Source organism: Martes martes (assembly GCF_963455335.1).
Source record: "Martes martes genome assembly, chromosome: 6".
Classification (NCBI taxonomy): Eukaryota; Metazoa; Chordata; class Mammalia; order Carnivora; family Mustelidae; genus Martes; species Martes martes.
Genome location: NC_137893.1, coordinates 118,559,603 through 118,579,320, shown reverse-complemented (window position 1 = coordinate 118,579,320; position 19,718 = coordinate 118,559,603). Strand labels below are relative to the sequence as shown.

The window sequence follows — 19,718 nt, the reverse complement described above, 5'->3', positions numbered from 1 at the left end:
ACAGTAAAGAGAATACTTATATCAAAAGCAAGCAAAAATAAAGGGAGAAGAGAGGTAAATGAATGGTAGACAAACATTAATAGCTATAATCAAATGGACATGGTAGATGAGGAGGGATTTTGGACATGAGAACCCTTTACATGGAGATAACCACAAAATAGGAACAAAGGGGATTGGAACTATGATATAGAACAGGAAGGATAATGGGTTCAGTTTGGGATATGTTACTTTTTTATATACTCAGAGCAAACAGCATGAGATTTCCAAATGAGTTTTTAAGTATCTCACCTGAAGAAACTAAATTCATATTTTGTTCTACAATGGGATTCCTCCACCTGTCACTTCTCCACTCATTTTTTTGAGAAAAGTCGGCATAAAGCACTTTTATTGCAATCATAAAACTCAAAATCCTTATGTAGTGTGAGGTGGTGGAGGTGGGGTAGGCAGCAATAATTTTCTCTCACCAATTCACTATGCAGGACAGCAGAGGGGTGGGAGAAGGAGGAAAAGCCAGGAAACTGAGCTCAGCATGGGGAGCTGAACATCAAAACCAGGTGATGCTGAAGCTGTGATGACCAGCATCATTTCCTCAAGACAATACCCTAGGGTTTGTCATGATAGCTGGACTTTTCATTGGGTGTCTATGAACAGCACGTTCAATTTAAGCTTTTGATTAAGTTCCTAAAATTTGGGAAGTGGAATTTGGATAGCTATGAGATTACAAAAGTTCTGAATATCCATTAGAAAAACCAAAGGGTGAAAAACAATAATAATAATAATAATAATAATAATAATTAATAATAAAACTAGGCCACAAAGAAATCTTCAGCCATCACTGCTGGTCTGGGGACAGATACCTGTAGTGTCTGACATCTGAGAATGAGAATGAGAATGATCTGCTTTCATAAGGCAGAGAGTTTAAGGTGAGGCTGGGGCTGGGCGGTGGAGGCAAAGGTTCTTCTTCTCCCCACTTCAGTTTCAGGTAAGGCTTTTAATTTGACCCAAGGACATCTCTCAACTTGGAGAGTAATTCAGCCCTCAACAGAACCTCAAATCTGCTATAGCTTTTAGTGCAACAGCAAAAATGTTTAATTTGTAATAGATGAAAATTTCATCCAAAAACATAATAACAAAATAAAGATTCTTGCATTCCCTCCCACACTAATCAAACCATGGGGCACCTGGGTGGCTCAGTCGGTAAAGTGTCTGCCTTAGGCTCAGGTCATGATCTCAGGGTCCTGGGATCAAGCCCCATCCACATCAGGCTCCCTCCTAAGAGGGGAGTCTGCTTCTCCCTCTCTCTCTGCCCCTCCTCACTGTTTGTGTGTGCACTCTCTCTCTCAAAATCTTTAAAAATTTTTAAAAAATAAAGTTAACCCATTACTTGTGCTATTTATACTTTACTAATACTTAAGTATTAGATAGATTTGGATCTATAAATCTAGATCCAAAAGACTGAAACTGAACCTTCACCCCAAAACAAAAACAAAATAAAATGAGTAACTTGAGATTTATGGCATATAGTTTAAGCCAACACACATAGAAGGAGAGAAGGAAAGAGCAAAGTTGAGTTTCGGAACACATTCATGGGTCATGTTTATACAAAGAGTGTAGTGGAAAGTCAGGAAAAGTGCCATAGGATTCACATGTGCATCTGGATGTACCAGATCCTTCCATGACACACCTAAGAATGGGGAGCTCAGGGAGGAGGCCATTCCTGTTATTCCGGTTTCAGAAGCTCCGAGTCAAAGAGGAGAGTGGCATTTGGTGGGATGATGACTGGATGCCCAGTGGCACCACACCAAAAATGTAGTCTGGAGAGATATTCCGTTTAGCTCTCTGATCCACATTCTTGTGGGCAACCCCTTCTTCTCAGCCTCAGGTCACCTCTTGCTGCCTAAGATAAACCTAAGGAGCTTGTTTCTGTCCCTGAGATAATCAAGTTTCTTTCCATCTTCAAGTATCCCCAGATAGTGCACCATGTAGGTCTGACCACACTTGGGGAAAGTGAACCCAACTCCAGAGAGATGGTCTCCCCTGCACTCCCATGACAGCTACTGTGGCAAATGTTGGTCAGGCAGGCTGATCAACAGGTGACCTGGGGGCGGCTCTCTGGCTTTCAAACGTTGTTGTTGTTGTTTTAAGTAAGCTCAATGCCCAATGTTGGCTTGAAGTCAGGACTCAGAGATCAAGAGCTGCATGCTCCACCAACTGAGCCAGCAAGCTGCTGCTTCTCCTCCACTTATTTTAATGGATTTTGTCCTTTTAAACTTAGAGATTCAGGATCAAAGGCTAGAGGTGGGCAATGAAAGAAAATGTGAAGGGTGATGTTCTATTGGAATCACAGTTGTAGAAATGTCAGGGATAATATCATACATCATATCTTCATCTCTAAGGTTGGACAAATCCACAAGCGATGAAGGGTCTCCAAGTAGCCCACAGTTCCTGACAAAGTAGTGACCTTGAATTCACCATCTGACACCATCAATTAAATATTTGTTGCCAGACTGTTCTGGCAATCCCGTTCTGAGTAGACTTTATGAGGGAATGATAAGACATTCAAAAAACAAAGAGACTTTACTAGAATAACGAACTATCTTAAGGCAGGAATTATGCCTTACTAAGCATTTTATCTCTACAGCCCAGCACAGTGTGTTCTACAGATAAGATATTAAATATCCTATTTATGAATCTATTCCTCTACTTCATAATATCCCTAATATATGACACTTTTCTACTTTGTGAGGACACACAAAAAAAGAAAAACATCACTGCCCTAATGGAACTTAAAGTCTACTGACAATAAAGAAAAAGTCCTGCAGAGGGGTTAAAAAATTTGGTTTCTGATTTCCTCTGGTCCTCTCCCTTAAACTGAGATCTGTCAAATCCATACATCTCTTCCGAGAATCACCATGCTCTGCATGACTACAACCAGCTCCAAGTACATCAGGAGTGACAGGGAACTGGATCCTTGATGGGACAATCCAGTCACTCATCCATCAGCCATAGCGACTGAATCAGTGATTGCGGTGTCTTAATCAAGCCACCAATCATTCTCTTTCCCCATGGTTTTTCAAACTGGCATTGGGGCTGAGAAAATAAATTAAGCCCCAATTTGGTGAGCTAAAGAAAAACATGTTTCTTAATACATCGTGAAAGATTTGACTGATAAAAAACACATTTTCATGAGATCTTCCAAGGGAAAACCTATAAATTATATATTGGGCCTGCACAAGCAGATAAAAATAACAAGCAAAAAATTAGACTGATCAGGGAGGAAGAAAAAAAAAAAAGGAGGGGGATAGTTAACCTTCAGAGTTTATTAAATAAAATATTTTTAATTGCATTAAGTCAAAATAGAGTAAAATAAAACATATTTTAAGGCAAAGCCAGCATATCTACTAGTAAGTTTGACTTTAAAACTATAAAGGGTATATTAATGTACCAAAAGTAGTAAAACATTTGTCAAACCCAACAGCATGTACAACACAAAAAGTGAACCCTAATGTGGACCCCATATAGAGATTGTATTTGAAAATAATGCATCATTATTGGTTCATCAGTTGTAACAAATGTAATAAACCAATGCAAAGTGTTAATAGGAAATTATGGGGAGAGAGAGGAGGGACATGGGAATGCTCTGGATTTTTCACTCAATTTTGCATGAATCTAACACAGCTCTTAAAAAAATTGTCAATTAAAAAAAAGAATGAAGTATTGGTACATTCTATAACATGGATGAACCCTAAAAATACTATATTAAGTAAAAAAAAAAAAGCCAGATACTACAAACTCCATATTTTTTGTGACATATGGAATGAAATATATTATATGAAATATCTAGCACAGGAAAATTCATAGAGACAGAAAATAGATTAGTGATTGCCAGGAGCTGGGGGAAAGAAAAAAAATGAGTAGTGACTGATTAATAGTATGGAGTTTTCTTCCAGAGTAATAATCTAGAACTGCATGCTGATGATGTTTGGACAATATTGTGAAGGTATAAATACCACTTAATTGTATACTTTAAGATGGCTAAAATACCCATTTTTTAACTTGATTATCTGTTTTTTTTTTGTTTCTTGGTTTTTGGGGGGGGTTCTGGGAGGGTGTTGTTCATCATTAGCCATCAGGGAAATTCAAATCAAAACCACATTGAAATACCACCTTACACCAGTTAGAATGGCAAAAATTAACAAGGCAAGAAACAACAAACGTTGAAGAGGATGTGGGCAAAGGGGAACCCTCTTACACTGTTGGTGGGAATCCAAGTTGGTACAGCCACTTTGGAAAACAGTGTGGAGATTCCTCAAAAAATTAAAAATAGAGCTACCCTACGACCCAGCAATTGCACTACTGGGTATTTACCCCAAAGATACAGATGCAGTGAAAAGAAGGGCCACATGCACCCCAAGGTTCATAACAGCAATGTCCACAATAGTCAAACTGTGGAAAGAGCCGAGATGCCCTTCAACAGATGAATGGATAAAGATGAGATCCATATATACAATGGAATATTAATTACTCAACCATCAGAAAGGATGAATACCCAAATTTGCATCAACATGGATTGGACTGGAGGAGATTATGCTGAGCAAAATAAGTCAAGCAGAGAAAATCAATTATCATATGGTTTCACTTACTTGTGGAACATAAGGAATAACATGGAGGACATTAGGAGAAGGAAAGGAAAAATAATTGGGGTAAATCATAGGGAGACAAACTGTGAGAGACTGTGGACTCTGAGAAACTGAGAGTTTTGGAGGGGAGAGGGGTGGGGGGATGGGTGACCCTGGTGGTTGATATTAAGGAGGGCATGTATTGCATGGAGCACTAGGTGTTATACATAAACAATGAATCTTGCAACACTACATCAAAAACTAATGATGTATGGTGACTACCATAACACAATTTAAAAATATAAATAAATAAATAAATGGCTATAATAATGAGTTTTATGTTACGTGTTATGTTTAAAAATTTTAAAACTAAGTAAAATAAATATGTAAATACTAGTGGGAAAATAATACTTAGTTTCAAACATAAACATATGAGTCTTAAAAAAGAAAAAATACTAGGAGCCAAAAGAGACACTCCAGGATGTGATATATGAGTGACTATGATGGCTGCCATCCTAGAAAGTAGCAGATTGTCATTAGTAGGTATTCCTCATTCTCACTTCAAAATACTTCAAGACTTTTTCCAAGTCTTTCTTTTCCCATATTCTTTCTTCTTCCACTTACAGTTTCTCTTAATTTGTTATAGCTTTAAAATATTTTTACTATATGTTGCATTTATTGTTTCTATTTATTTATTTTGTAATTATTTATTTTAATTGTGTGCTTTTTTGTTTTAAAAATAAAATTGACATCTTCATATACACAATATAAGTTAATTTTTCTCTTTTTTCCAGTTTTATTGTGAAACAATTGACATATATAATCACTATGTAAATTTAAGGTATGATGGTTCAATTTGTATACATTGTGAACTGATTATCACAATTGATTTAGTTAACATCTATCATCTCATATAGATACGATGTAAAGAAATTAATTTTCTTCTGGGACCAGAATTTCTTTTTCTTTAAATTTTTTTAATTTGAGTGAAGTCAACACACAATGTTACATTAGTTCCAGGTGTGCAACGTGGTGATTTGACAAGTCTATAGGTTATGTAGTGCTCACAAGAGTAGCTACCATCTGTTACCATACAACATTATTACAATGTTATTGATTATATTCCCTATGCTGTACTTTTATTCTCGTGACTTATTCATTCCATAATGTGAAGCCTTCACCCCATCACCCATTTTGCCCATACCCCTACCCTCTCCCTTCTGGCAACCATCAGTTTGTTCTCTGTACTTATAGGTCTGATTCTGGTTTTTGTTTGTTTATTCATTTGTTTTGCTTTTAGGTTCCACATATAAATGAGATCATATGGTATTTGTCTTGAAATAGAATTTCTAAATTTTTTTCAACTCTAAATATCCACTTTCTTAAAAAGGACTGGAATAGGAATTCCACATTTCATATGATATTCAAGATTATATCTCAGTGATCAGATTTCATCCTTCTATTCAGCTGTATTTTCTTTTACTTTTTAACTGTATTTCTCATTTCCTCAGCCCCACTTGGAAAATTATCACCTTCATAAAGAAACTTATAAATAAACTTCCTTGCATTTCCTTCTCTATGCCTAATTTCATTTCCCATTGGATTTTCTTTGGTCTCACATATCAGGTTGTGATCAGTGGCAGGATATCAGAGAACTTGAGATAAGAGTTCTCTGAAGGGATCAGCCTCCAGATCAAATTTGAAGCCAGAGTGACATTAAAGCATCTTGATTTGGTAGCTAGATGATAGTGTGAGCCCCTTCAAGCAGCTGGGTAAAGAAGACTCAGAGTTGGAATATAATCTTTGTTTCCAGAATCCAAGGTTGTTTTTTCCCTTGTAGGTGTGGTAAAATCTCCTGGGTGTGGGAAAGATATCAGGAGAACCCACATTAAAGAATGAAGAAGGTTGGGGCGCCTGGGTGGCTCAGTGGGTTAGGCCGCTGCCTTCGGCTCAGGTCATGATCTCAGGGTCCTGGGATCGAGTCCCACATCGGGCTCTCTGCTTGGCGGGGAGCCTGCTCCCCTCTCTCTCTCTCTGTCTGCCTCTCTGCCTACTTGTGATCTCTGTCAAATAAATTTAAAAAAAAAAAAAAGAATGAAGAAGGCATTAAGATTTTCAGAGAAGAAAAATATAGATAGAGCACTTGTTGGTAATATTATAAGGAGAGGTGTCCGGAGGCTAGTCAAGGAAGATTTTGACCCTTTCTGGAGTCATCATTAGGGAAGGAAGGCTTGGAGGAAAAGTAGTGGCCCAGTACTGGCTTCTATAGAAACTCATTGTCTGAACACATTCTCAGGTGACAGAGGGATGACTCCCTCCCTCCCTATATTGCTCTTGGCAATACCTGGGACCTATACTGTCTTGTCCCCAACCTCCATTTCTCAACACCATTTCCGTCATATGAGCCCCTCCTGGCCTGGTCCTTTGAGCAAGCTGTTGAATCACCATCAGATATATGGCTGTACGAATGTTCATGGTTCACATGCTTGTATCCCTCAGAAAGGATAAGTCCTGGGTGAGCTGTATTTGGATCCAATGTCACATTTGCTATAGAGAAAAAAAAATAAATTCGGATCATAACCAATGTGTGGAGCATTTTAAAATATAAATTCCATGATATCAACATCTAAACAGGCAAAGCAAAGTTTTTGGTGACATAAGAAATTTGAAGTGAAGGGAGTTTATAGGGCACACAAAACAACCTATTGACATATAGAAGTCCTTCATCCACAGAGCAAGAATCATCAATAAGCAAGTCACCATATTTTTAAAGATCTTAGTGAAATGTTCATGCCAACAGAATCTCAATCAGGTCTCAGATCTCAGCTGAGAAAGCATGGATGGCTCTGCTACCTTTTTCTTCTTCCCCTTTAAGTAGATAGCTTGGGAGTGTTCACAGGAGGAACAAATTACTGTCTTTTAATCCTTTTGCTCCTTTTATCACTATAAATTCTGGTATCATCCAGCACAGATCCTCCATTACATGAATGTAAACCATGGAATCTCATGTTTCATTAATTACTGAATGTTCACTGCATGCCTCCCCCATGTGACTGCTCAAAAAAGAGGCTAGGGAAGGTGCACAGCAAGGCTCCCCCTACAAAGGATGCTCCATACCTGACTATTTACCTGACTTACCTTTTTTACAGCTCTTCCTCTTGACCAGGCCTACAGTTGCAGCAAGAAGTAATACCCAAATAAGCACTATCTTCCATGAAAAACTCATCATGGGCTCTAAAACGGAAAACCCAGAATCCCATTAAATCATGAAACTGGGAAAATTCCAAGATCATTCTTTTTATCTGAGCAGCTCTTGAGTTAGAGAGGACAGTGAGAAGTGGGTCTCTTAAGGAAGAAGCTGATCTGTTCCTCTCTACTCTGCAGAAGCTGAGGGGAGACCCAAAGTTTATGCTAACTTTATTGTTTGCTCCTGTCAGAAACACACACACACACACACACACACACACACACATATTTCTTTCTTGTCTCTTTTCCAATTATATCACTGCCATCACTGAAATAACAAGGGTAGGAAAAGGATAAAATTACCTAATCCACAGGCATGAAGATGGTGTTAAGGAAAACTAGTTTTGAATCACAAAGACAATCCACAATAAGGGGAAAAAGAGGGTGTTACTGGTTTCACATCAGAAGAAGAGAGTTTGTCCTTGCAGTGATGATAGAGTCAAGTCTTAGCAGTTAGTGTATATGCAACAATATAACCTTAGGGCTTTAGTCAAGGGATGTCAGTAGGATCTCCAGGTGTCCTGAAGTGATAGCAGGTGATTTTATAAGAAAGAAGGAAATAAAAATTTAAAAATAATAGAGTGATAAAATAAGTAAGTCTTGGTTTACATTCATATGTATTTCCCAAAGTTGAGAGGAACACATGGAGTTACCAACCTGAGAGAGAAAAAGTTGCCATTTTCTCCTCGTCAAGAAGGGGGTTGCGAATGGAACAAGTTATGTTTACAATAGAGCTGTTCGTGACCAATAGAGATGTCTCCACATGGAACAGTCCATGGCTGCCTTTAGTCAGAACCTCTGAAAATGATGGTATTATCTTTCCTTCCATGTCCTTCCATTGCACATGGGGCTCTGGGAACCACCCTTCTGAACTGCATATCAGTTCTATTTCCCCATCCTTCTGTTCCTTTACAGTGATGAGTGGGGAAGACCCCAGACCTGGAGAATAGAGATCAAGGAACAAAACCTAGAGCATCTGCAAGTAGTTATATTGTCAGTAACTTCACTGAGAGGAAAGATGGGAAAGCCTTGGCTGAGAGAACAATGTTTATAGTGGAATTACACTCCATCTAGGGATGAGAGAGACTAGCTGGAATGGCTTCTAGTTTTGTTATGGTAGGCTTATTTTTATTTTTTGAATTCCTAAAGTCATCCTCAGTTAAAGTCACGGGAACAATAAATTTTAAATCCAATCTTTTCTCTTCTGTATCTGAAAACAAAACAGCGTTGACCAAGATATGAATCACATGGACAGGATTAAAGAAAGTGAGTAAAAGAATATCCTCAAATATCAGCATTTTATAAACATGTTCATCCAGTGGCAGAAAAAAAATAGAATCCATTTAACTTCTCAGTACGTACCCCTGTGGATATTTTATGATTATGTTTATGAATTAAGACCCAAAATCAATGGGAGAAACAAATCAATTATCCAAGATATTGGCCTGTGCCTTCAATGGCATTTGCTGACCTTGAAAAATCAATTCTTACTCACAAATATAAACAGTGGGAAATTATGATGCAAGGAATGATTTTGTCTTTCTTCTTCCATCCTGCCAGTTCTGTTGATGCTTGTTACTTTTGCTTTTATATGGATAAAGTTTAGTCTTCACATAACTATACTTCCCAGTAACTATACATTGTTCAGAATTTTAAGAACACTCTATGAACCAATGAGCTTTGTGTATAGTTGTGGAGTAAAATTCTCAAATTTCACTAAATGTGTGGTCATTTTACAGAGATCATGGGAAGTATACAGTTTTTACACCCAGAGAATTATATCTGGTCCATTTGAGTTTGTGAACTTTAAGTATGTACTACAGTTCTTATCCATCAGAGGGTTGAGTATAAATTTGACAAGTGAATGGACATTCCAAAAATTTCAGGTCCCTGGGAAAATTTCCAGGAACTAGAATGTTAAAGCAGTAGGAACAGAGGTTGAATCGCAAACATCTGGAATCCTTACCTACTATCTTCAGATCCAAACTGGCCTCCCGATAAACACCATCTTTTTCAAAAAGACACCGGTACTGCCCATTATCTGATGTTGTAGCATTGTGTATCTGCAGGGTCAGTCTCCCTTCATCAATGGCGTCACTCACCAACAATGTCCTCCCTCTATATTCTTCCATCTGCTCTTCAGTCACATGTTCCCCATCCACATATGTGTAAACAGCAGGATAACGGCGTGATTGGACCCATCTCACCTCCATGCTCTGTGCATTAGTCTTGGGGGACAGGTAACAGGTTAATTGTATGTCTTCTCCCACTCTGACAAGAATGGGCTGGGACGGTCCAATCACTTTTAAGGAAGCTGTGGAATACAACAGACAAAACACAATGAAAGACAAAAAATGGAGCAAATCGTGTCATCAGTAGGAAAATCTCCAGTGGGTTTAGAACCCATGGGCATCTCAGGGGAGCTGTGAGGCACAAGGTCATCCTTTAGAGAGCGGGAGGTTTGGTGGGATCAGGATAGTGCTTGTCCCTGGAAAAAAAGAACGATTAATGGAACCCACACCCGTCTCAACCTATTTTATTCAGATTATAACTCAAAAAATAATTTTGCAATAAATACTCCTGGAATAAAAATATTTTATCACTCCACATCTGTATGACCTCCTTAAACTACTTCTCAATCTGTGTGTGCCTCAGTTTCTCAAACTGTGAAATAAATATATCACTATCAAATCCTAAGATTGCTCTGACTATGCACTGTGAGTGGAGGCATGCGGACTGTGAAACCTGAGGACACTGAAGCCAATCCCTTTGCCTTGATAATGATAAGGGATAAAAATGAGTTTCAGGGGGATTTTTAGTAATGAAATGTGAAGAAAGCTTCCACTGGTTTGATTTTTATAACACCTTATAAGTCAGATCCAACCTCCTTATTTTTGTTCTGTGAGGTCCAACATACGGGGAGCTCTAAACACCCACCAGGTTCAATATCCTCAGATTATTTTAAGAAACATTATAAGACCAAGAATTGGGGAGGTTGGCAAAATGCAAAACACACAAAAAAATGAATACACAAAAAGTCTAATTCTCCCATTGTGAAAAATTGGAGATTTTATCTGATGGCTTTCCTAGACACAAGCTATGTTTCACTGCCAGTTCATCAGGCTCTAGCCATGCCAGTTGTTCTCTGTTCTAAATTGAGAATCATCCTTTCCAATCAAATGGCAAAAATACTTTCACATAGGTTGTGGTCATTTATAATAGAAATAAAGGCATAAATTTGTATATTGTTGGATGAGAGTCAATGATCAAAGGCAAAAATGTCCTCATTATGTAATTAGCTAAAATCTGCTAGGTATTTCTTTAGAAAGGAAACTTACTATCAATCAACATGATCCTAATTTTTAGATTATTACCTCCTCTTCTAGCTAAAATTTGACTCCCAGTTATCTCTAGCATTTTGTTTGCTTTATCCTTCAATTTTACCTAAAATAATATCTCCAGTACTTATATATCTGTTAAAATATGAAGACAAAAGTAGGAGTCAGTGCAACTGCCCCTCAGAACAATTTATTACTTAAAATATAACCCCCGGGAAATTTTACGAGTTACCAAGCACATTTAGATACAGCCTTAAGAAAAACAGATACTGCAACAGGCCTCTGGGGGACAGGACGATATACGGCCTTGAAGCTGAGCAGCTGGGGATGCTCAGCTCGCTCAGGGCAGAACGCCGCCTGCTTCATTTTTCCCTTATCTCCCCTTTCTCCCCAGAGAGCACCTGTGGCTACTTAGATAAGTCCTTTGAATGTGCTTGTTCAACTATAAACTTTATACTGCTTGTACAGACATATTCTGCCCTCCTCCTTGTTTATCTACAAGGCATATGACTAACGTTTGACCTTCATCGACTCTTCTGTTGGTTACTGTTTCTGTCTAATAAAAGCGAGACTGTGGAGTTGCTCGGGGCAGCAGTCTTTTCGACTGTTGTCCCCTGCTCCCAATCTCTTGCAGCTGACTTGTTTGTGCCTCATTCTTTTCCCGTTCGCCGACTGGAAGCGGCAAAGGTTTCTGTCTGATCATAAGCAGATGCTGCCCAGGCAGAAGGGAATCTGACTTGGAAGGTATGGTTTACAGGGGTACAGGCCTCCTCAGCTTATGGATTTACCTTTGATCTTCCTGAGGCTGTTCCCTTTATCTTTATGGCCTGATGGGGTTGAAAGTGTCACACTAGACCCTGGCTAGACTAGACTAGATTGGGGTGTGTTTGCCACCCTGATTTTCCTCAAAAATTCCTACACAGGCTGAAAAGTATGCTCAGTCTCACCTAATCTGCAATAGGCAGGTGTACACATACACCAGTGTCTTGAGGGTGAGAAGGATATTGATGGAAAATGAATGATGCAAGGTCATATGCACCTGGGCAGGGAGCAGGCTGGTTATCATGGGCTGGGAGAAGAGGTCACTGAAAAGAGGAAGATGGTAAGGGAGTAAAGGAGAAACTCAAAGTGGCTCAAATATCAGCTGGTTACTTTTTAAACCACTTATCTATATCTTAGGTACAATAAAATAATACTACAGTTCAACTGTTAAGAAAAAAAAAAGAAGAAGAAGAAGAAGAAGAAGAAAGAAAGAAAAAGAAGAAAAACAGGAAAATGGTTGATCGACCCAGATAGTACCCCAGGCTACATCTGGGAAAGTAATGGCTCCCACCCAGTAGTGATGAGGTTAGGATCCACTGGCATGAGGAGAAGGTGCAGAAACCACAGCAAGGCCAGAGAGTTGAGATGATGGGTGGTGAGCTCCAGTTACCATGATACTGTCTTCATACTGGAAAGATTTTAAAAGGGCCTCCAGAGACCCACCATCTGTCCTATACCATCTCTTACACACAAAGGCAACACTCTTTACTCCAGCCAGATAGAGCAAAGATTGCCTTCACCCCTTACAGGCATCCATCTGAAGTTCAGTGGGATCCCTGTGAACACTTAAAGTCATAGGCTACACAGTGCGAACGTGCCTGAAGGAGGCTGTGATTTGCCAGTCTCCTCTAGTACTAACTGAACTTGAGACTTGGTAAAGTCATGCCTCTGTTTCTCATCTGGATTACAAGTTGTCATGTTAGCTCCCACTGGCTTTGTCCAGGGATTACCAATTCCCTTTGGGGCAAGCAGTATCTCTTTTATACTAGTGCATCCAATGTCTACTTACCTAGCTCACTCTGGAGTTTCTCTGGAAAAAGAAAAAGAATAATATATTAAGGAATTTGATCTAAAGAAAATGAGAGAAAATATTTAAAAAGAAAAGAAAGCTCTATATTTTATTAAAAACTCAATTCATCACCAGGCTCTGGGTACTAAGGAGGGCATGTATAGCATGGAGCACTGTGTGTTATACAGAAAAAATGAATCACGGAACACTATATCAAGAACTAATGATGTACTGTATGGTGACTAATATAATAAAAATAAATAAACAAACAAACAAATAAATAAATAAATCTCAATTCATAAAAAAGAAATTAAGTACAGAAAAATATTCCTTCCTGTAGATCACCCAGTGATCCAGCTGTTTTTCCTTTTGTTTGCACAACAAAAAGTCTCTCAGTTCTTTACCTCATGATAGCTTATTTATGCTGATATTTAACATACTGATATTTAACATCTTGTAAAAATTATATATATTCTTCTTGTAAGTACATGGTAAGTATAAAAATATATGGACATAGGCAATTATCATCTATAATCCCAAACTGAGAGGTAAAACATATATAAAGCATTTATAATATGCATTCAGATATATATTACATAATATATATTCATATTATATAATATATATTCAGTTCCTTTTAACTTTCACACATGACATTTACTTTAAATTCTTTCATATATCAATTTATATGAATAAGAATACCTATATTCTTATATCTAAATGTAGAAGGTGTCCCAAAAATCTTAGTGCAATTTTAAGTTATTTAAAGCCATTATTCTTTACGTGATTGGAAATGTTTATAGATAGATAAATACATAGGTAGGTGGGTAGATAGATGTAATCTTTATAAAATAGCCCATCATAAGGATTTTTTCAGCCATTAAAATAATTTAGAGATATCATTTTTCATCAATGCTATAATTTATAGTCACATTAGGTACTTAACACTCACTCCACTGTTGTATTGTGCCCTTTTTTACTGTTGTTTTATTACTATTTATAAATGAGGCTATAATTAAGATGCTATTATATAAATAGTTGTCTCCATCTCTGATTATCTTCACAATGCAGGTTGCTAGAAGCAGCTGGCACAATGTGGTATAGGACAACATTTTAATTGAAAGAATATAGTTTTATTTTCTTTATCATGTGATGCATACTTGTGAGTAAAGAAAATTAGTACAGAAAGAATTAAAGGTGGAACTTGAAAATAACTGGAATACCATTAACAATAGCTATTTAATCAAAATATAGTATATATTTCCAGACATAAATAGTTTATACTTTTTAATACATAGGACTAAATTTTAGATATTTTCCTTAATAAAAAAAAAATATTAGGTGCTATGGAGCAGTCCTTTGAACCTTTCTTGTTAATCACATTGCGTATTAGCATATTGATCCTAGAAGCAGAGCTCTTACCTGGAATGGAGATGACAGAGCTCTTCTCCTCATTGAGGATGGGGTTGTGGATGAAGCAGGACACAGTTTGCACAGAATCATTCCTGACCACAAGAGTCGCTTCCACATAGAACAGGCCATTGGCATCTTGGATGAAATGCTCAGAGACAGCCAGCAACTTCTCTCCTGTGATATCTGTCCAATAAATCTGGGGCTCTGGGAACCAGCCTTTTGCAGTGCACACAAGCTGGACTCCACTTTCCACAACTCCCCCCACGTGAATGTAAGGGGAAGACCCCAGACCTGTGGAGGGAAGACACATCCTTAAGGCCTGGATCCCATGGAGGCACAAACCATAGAAACCAAGATCCCAGTGACATTGCATGAAGGGAGAAGGCAGAAGTTCGTGGGCCCAAAGTCCTCTTCCCCTTCAAATTGGAGTTCATACACACTTTGCTTGTTCCTCATTCTGGATCTTTAAACTTTAGCATATGAGCAGTATTTTTCTTCAGATCCAGACAGGAGGAAAATAAGAGAAAGGGACATAGTGACATTTTGCTTATGTCACTAGTGCTGCCAACAAAGATGTGTTATAATTTATTCATTGAGCTTCCCCAGCCACAAACTCTGACAATTTAGATGATATCTAGACTCTGATTAATTAAAAAGTTTAATATAAGCCAGAAATCATCTCCAGGCACTACTCTTCACATTTTTTTCTGTTGGTGGTTGTGACCTTGGGGGAGCAAGTAGATAACCTGGGTATATAGAATGAAGAGCTCTGGTTTCTAAACATTCTTTACAGTCAATGGGAAAATGCTTTTGAGAAATCCTAGTTTTATGTAGTCATGAAATTCTTTCTTCAACCAACACTGCTCTCAAACCAAAACAAAGGGACTCTGTTTCCCATAGATGATAATTCTCCATCATTTGGTGGAGAAAGAGACTCACTCCCTTCACCTACAGCCTTAGAAAACGTGTGACTTATTTTCAAAGGTTCCTGATAGTGAACAGCTGCCTTCCTCTCTCCATATCTCAGAAATACATAGATTCTTTCACTCATCTTTGATTACCTATAACATAATAATAATAATCATAGTCATGGGTGTTAAGAAAAAATGGTATTAGGAAACAGCCTTAGTGTGAGTCAGAGATGGTGACATCTCCAGAGAACTATGTCCCTGAGAAGGTAAGTGGATTTGCCTGATTTTGTCTTTAGCATATGGGGGGCAGTTATTCTTGCCAGGGAAATAGATGATAATTTACTTTTCAGATACATGTTTTTTCCCTAGGACAGATCCGATCCCCTTTTCTCAACTATTCCTCACTTTGTCACTACAAAAGCATCAGGCAAACCTTGTCATTCACAATGGGTATGTCCAAATGCATCTGGAGTCCCCAAATCATTGAACACTAATATTTAATAATCTCCATAAAAGCACAGTTCTTATCCTCTTTCTTCCTAGCACTAGCTTCCTAACTGGAGGCACTCCACAAAAAAACAAAATTTTCATATGTACTTATTGCATGTTGGAGGTTGGATAGAGGACAATGCATTCCACTGAGATATGGTTGCTGGGCAGTCTGCTAGACACAGCAATTGGCTTGTTGTATCACACCAGCCTGATACACTAGCCTCATTTGTGCCTCAATGAAATTGCTAATGACCAGATGTCATGGATTGCAATTAGTTGTCACGAATAGTCAAACCTGGGTAAGTTAAATTTGAGAAGATTTTTTAAGTGAACTTGCTTTGAAGACTTCAGGTTTACTTGCCTTCAGATGAGTCAGGACAGAGGACTGGCATTTAGGAACTGCCTTGAGGATTAGAAAGGAATTTTTCAACTGGCAGTAGGCTTACCACGAATTAATATACTTCTCCCTCCAAGACTCTGTCTATTCCAAAATATTCACCTGCTACTTGAAGCAGCAAGCTTGTTTCTCCACAGTAGTTATTCTCTTGGAAATGGCACCAGTATTGCCCATTATCAGATGGTTGGATGTTGTTTATCTTCAGAGTCACATTTCCCTCATGATTGCCATCCTTTATCCACTCGACCCGGCCTCTGTACTCCTCCATCTGCATCTCGGTCACATCGGCTCCATCCCAGTGTGCAAACACGGGTGTGCTGGGCTCCGAGGAGTACCATATCACCTTCATGTGCATTGTGGTCCTCTTGGGGAGGAGCTGACAGGTTAGTAGGGCATCTTCCCCAATCCTGGCTAGGATAGGGTATGTAGGACCAATCACTCTCCAGGTATCTACAAAACAGAGTGAAAAAGAAGAACCAGGAAATGCTAATTAGAAGACTAATATACTTGTTTGGGATGTCCAACCTATCAAAACGGAGGCACCTGGAGGAGGGAAGGCTTTATTTTCAATAATTTAGAGAAATCTGACATGATGGTTTGCACATTTGGCTGTTCAAAAGAGAATTCTGTGTACTGAAAATAAGATGCAGTTCAAAAATTTGAGTGTTAGTGATAAATCTATCACCACTGTGTGATTTGGGGGGCAAACTCATTATTTTCAATGAGATTTGAGATTTGGAATCTCAAGTTCTTCATCTTTAAGATACTAAAGCCACCATCTATGGGTTGTTTTATTCTCAAATAAGTTAATGTGCAAGTTGATTTTTTACACTGGGAACTTTGTTAGGGATTTGTTTTGTATTTTATAGTAATTCATTTTATAGTTAGTGATCCCATTTTAAATTGTTAGTGACTGATTTCATAATCATTTTTCCTAAAATTTAGGTAATAAATTAATTCATTAGATTTTTCAGCTTTTCGGGATTTCCCTGGTTCGAGGTAAGGAACTGGGATTATTTTTTAACTTTAAAATATTTTTGGTCTGGAGTAGGCAAGACTCCAATAACTGGAGCTTTGTATGTACAATGCACTTCTGTGTAAGGACATTTTGTGGTGGATTAAGGGCAATGGTGTGTCTAAAGAGTTTGAGACTTTTAATCAAATTTTGAATCACGTTTGACCTCTTGTCATTATCTGCAAATCAAAGGGATATTTAATAATTCCACATGTTATTATGTTTAATAATCTCATAAGTCATATATATTACAGTCTTCCTTATCCTAAAATGCTCCAGGGCCATTTGTACTTTCTCTGCCACATCCAATCATCCCAAGAAGGAAGAAACCTCAACTTGCTCACTTGCTGATGAATATCAAATAGATGCTAGTCAAAAGCTCACTGCAGAGCTTAAGTGGAGATCTGTTTGCATTCTTCATTTATGGAATCCAAATATGAAGTCATTCCATCTGGCTGACTTCTTTTACAGGTTAGGAAATTGCATTAAACAGAGGTCAGGACAGCTGCGCATCACATCACATAGTTTCTATAGCCCTTGGTCTGGAGCCTGAGCCTTCTGGCACCCTGTCCAATGTTTTTTGTTTTGTTTTGTTTTGTTTTCCACCTTTGCATGCTGTATTCTCCTTGGGACTCTGGAATTTCCCCCTGACACTGAATTTTCAAAATCCCTTTTTAAGGTACAATTCAGCCACTGAGATTTCCAAATCCATTTATTAGAAATCTTCTAATTTCTTAGTTTCCAAGTATTTTTATGATGTATAATTTGTGGTAGGAAACAGCCATTTTTCTTGCACCCAAAGTGCTGTCCTGTGTGGAAGCAGGAAAATGGATAAATAACTTAATGTGTTCCAGGTACTTCTTCCTGGGCATCCTCATTTAATCCTAAAGCCTGTCCTAGACTTTAAGACATAGGTATGTTGTTATTATCATAAAGATGAGAAAACCATAAGGCAGAAGGCACTCAAGTAGCTTTTCAAAGGTAAGCCAGCTGGAAGTGGAGGACCCTTTCTGGAACACAGATGCATTGGTTCCTGGTCCCCCAGTCCTACTATTGTCCTAGAGCTGTTGATTTAGAGTTCTGCCTGTGGACTCTATCACTGGGACATTTAGGTGTACAGTAAAGGGAAGAAGGGCACCCTACCTGGCTCCCTTATCGTGAGCAGTACAAAGAAGAAAGAGGCAACTGCACCAGACACACTGTATCCTGGAAAATCCACCATTCTCCCTGCAGGCAATACAAAAGAAAAATATGAGTACACCCAACCGATACTGTAATGGAGCAAGTCGCTCTGTGGTTTCCAACAGGTACATAGTTACAACAAGGAATCAACATCAACCCCTCCACAATCAAACAAGGAAATGGCCTTGGCTCAATTTCTCCGCAGTTTTTCTGATCATTTCTGACCCCTCACCTCATGTGTTGTACTTCAAGCTACTTTTTTTAGGCCTGAGGGACGATTTCTGAATGAAATGAAAAGTCCTCTTGAGTTAAAGGAACAATAATATTCTTTTATTTTTAAAAATCTCCTAAGGTCCATTTATTCGGAGCATGCAGAAAATTTACAGTAGGATTCAAATATTTTTTTCTTGCCCTCCTCCCAACCCTTCCTTCAAATTTCTTCATCACCACCTTCTCCTAGGTGTACAGGAAAGAGCAGGAAGGTTCTGCATCCTCACTCTTCAGCCAGGAAGCCATTGCGAGTGCCTTGGGAGAACCCAAAGCCCAGGGCACACCTTGGAAAGAGAATGGAAGAGTGGTGGAAATGGTGGTACAGGAAGAGACCACCAAGGAAACCACCCTGAATTGCCTTTCAGTGTCATTTTGAAACACAAAGGGTTGAGTAAAAGAAATAGCCCAACTACAGAGATCAGCAAACCCAACATGCCCACTATACCAGCATTATAAAAATGTTTCCGGGGTGCCTGGGTGGCTCAGTGGGTTAATGCCTCTGCATTCAAGCTCGGGTTGTGATCTGAGGGTCCTGGGATGGAGCCCCGCATCTGGCTCTCTGCCAGCGGGGAGCTTGCTTCCCTTCCTCTCTCTGCCTGCCTCTCTGCCTACTTGTGATCTCTGTCTATCAAATAAATTTAAAAAAAAAAAATGCTTCCACACAGCTAAAAAGTTTTAAAACTACCAGAACAAAAATCGAATGCCAGCTTTAGTTTTGAAAACTGAAAAATTCAGAGTGAAAGAAGCCTAAGACTCATTCCATCTAACGTGTCCAGCTTCTTACTGCTTCACATCAACTAGAAGAACCTGTTTGGGAGCAATGATAAGCTGGTGATTGCTTCTTTTTCCCCAGAAACTAATACCAGTAAGATTCTATAGGGCAGGGGGAAAGCAACAGTCACAGATTATAAACCAAATGGTTCAGGAGATGATTTATACTCTATTGTAACTGCTTTTTTAAATGATGCATACTTTCATCTAAAATGCCCTAGGAAAATGATACA

General features: G+C 38.5%; 1 protein-coding gene across 1 annotated transcript; it reads right to left on the bottom strand.

Annotated features, from left to right (window-relative positions):
* Positions 1-6,335: 6,335 nt before the first annotated feature.
* Positions 6,336-18,484, bottom strand: BTNL2 (butyrophilin like 2; the record flags this gene model as incomplete). Its single annotated transcript, XM_080805940.1, has 8 exons — positions 6,336-6,502; positions 7,758-7,853; positions 8,523-8,804; positions 9,832-10,179; positions 13,035-13,055; positions 14,457-14,738; positions 16,350-16,697; positions 18,406-18,484. The coding sequence occupies 8 exons, from the start codon at positions 18,482-18,484 to the stop codon at positions 6,336-6,338; spliced, it is 1,623 nt and encodes a 540-aa protein (XP_080662066.1).
* Positions 18,485-19,718: the final 1,234 nt, after the last annotated feature.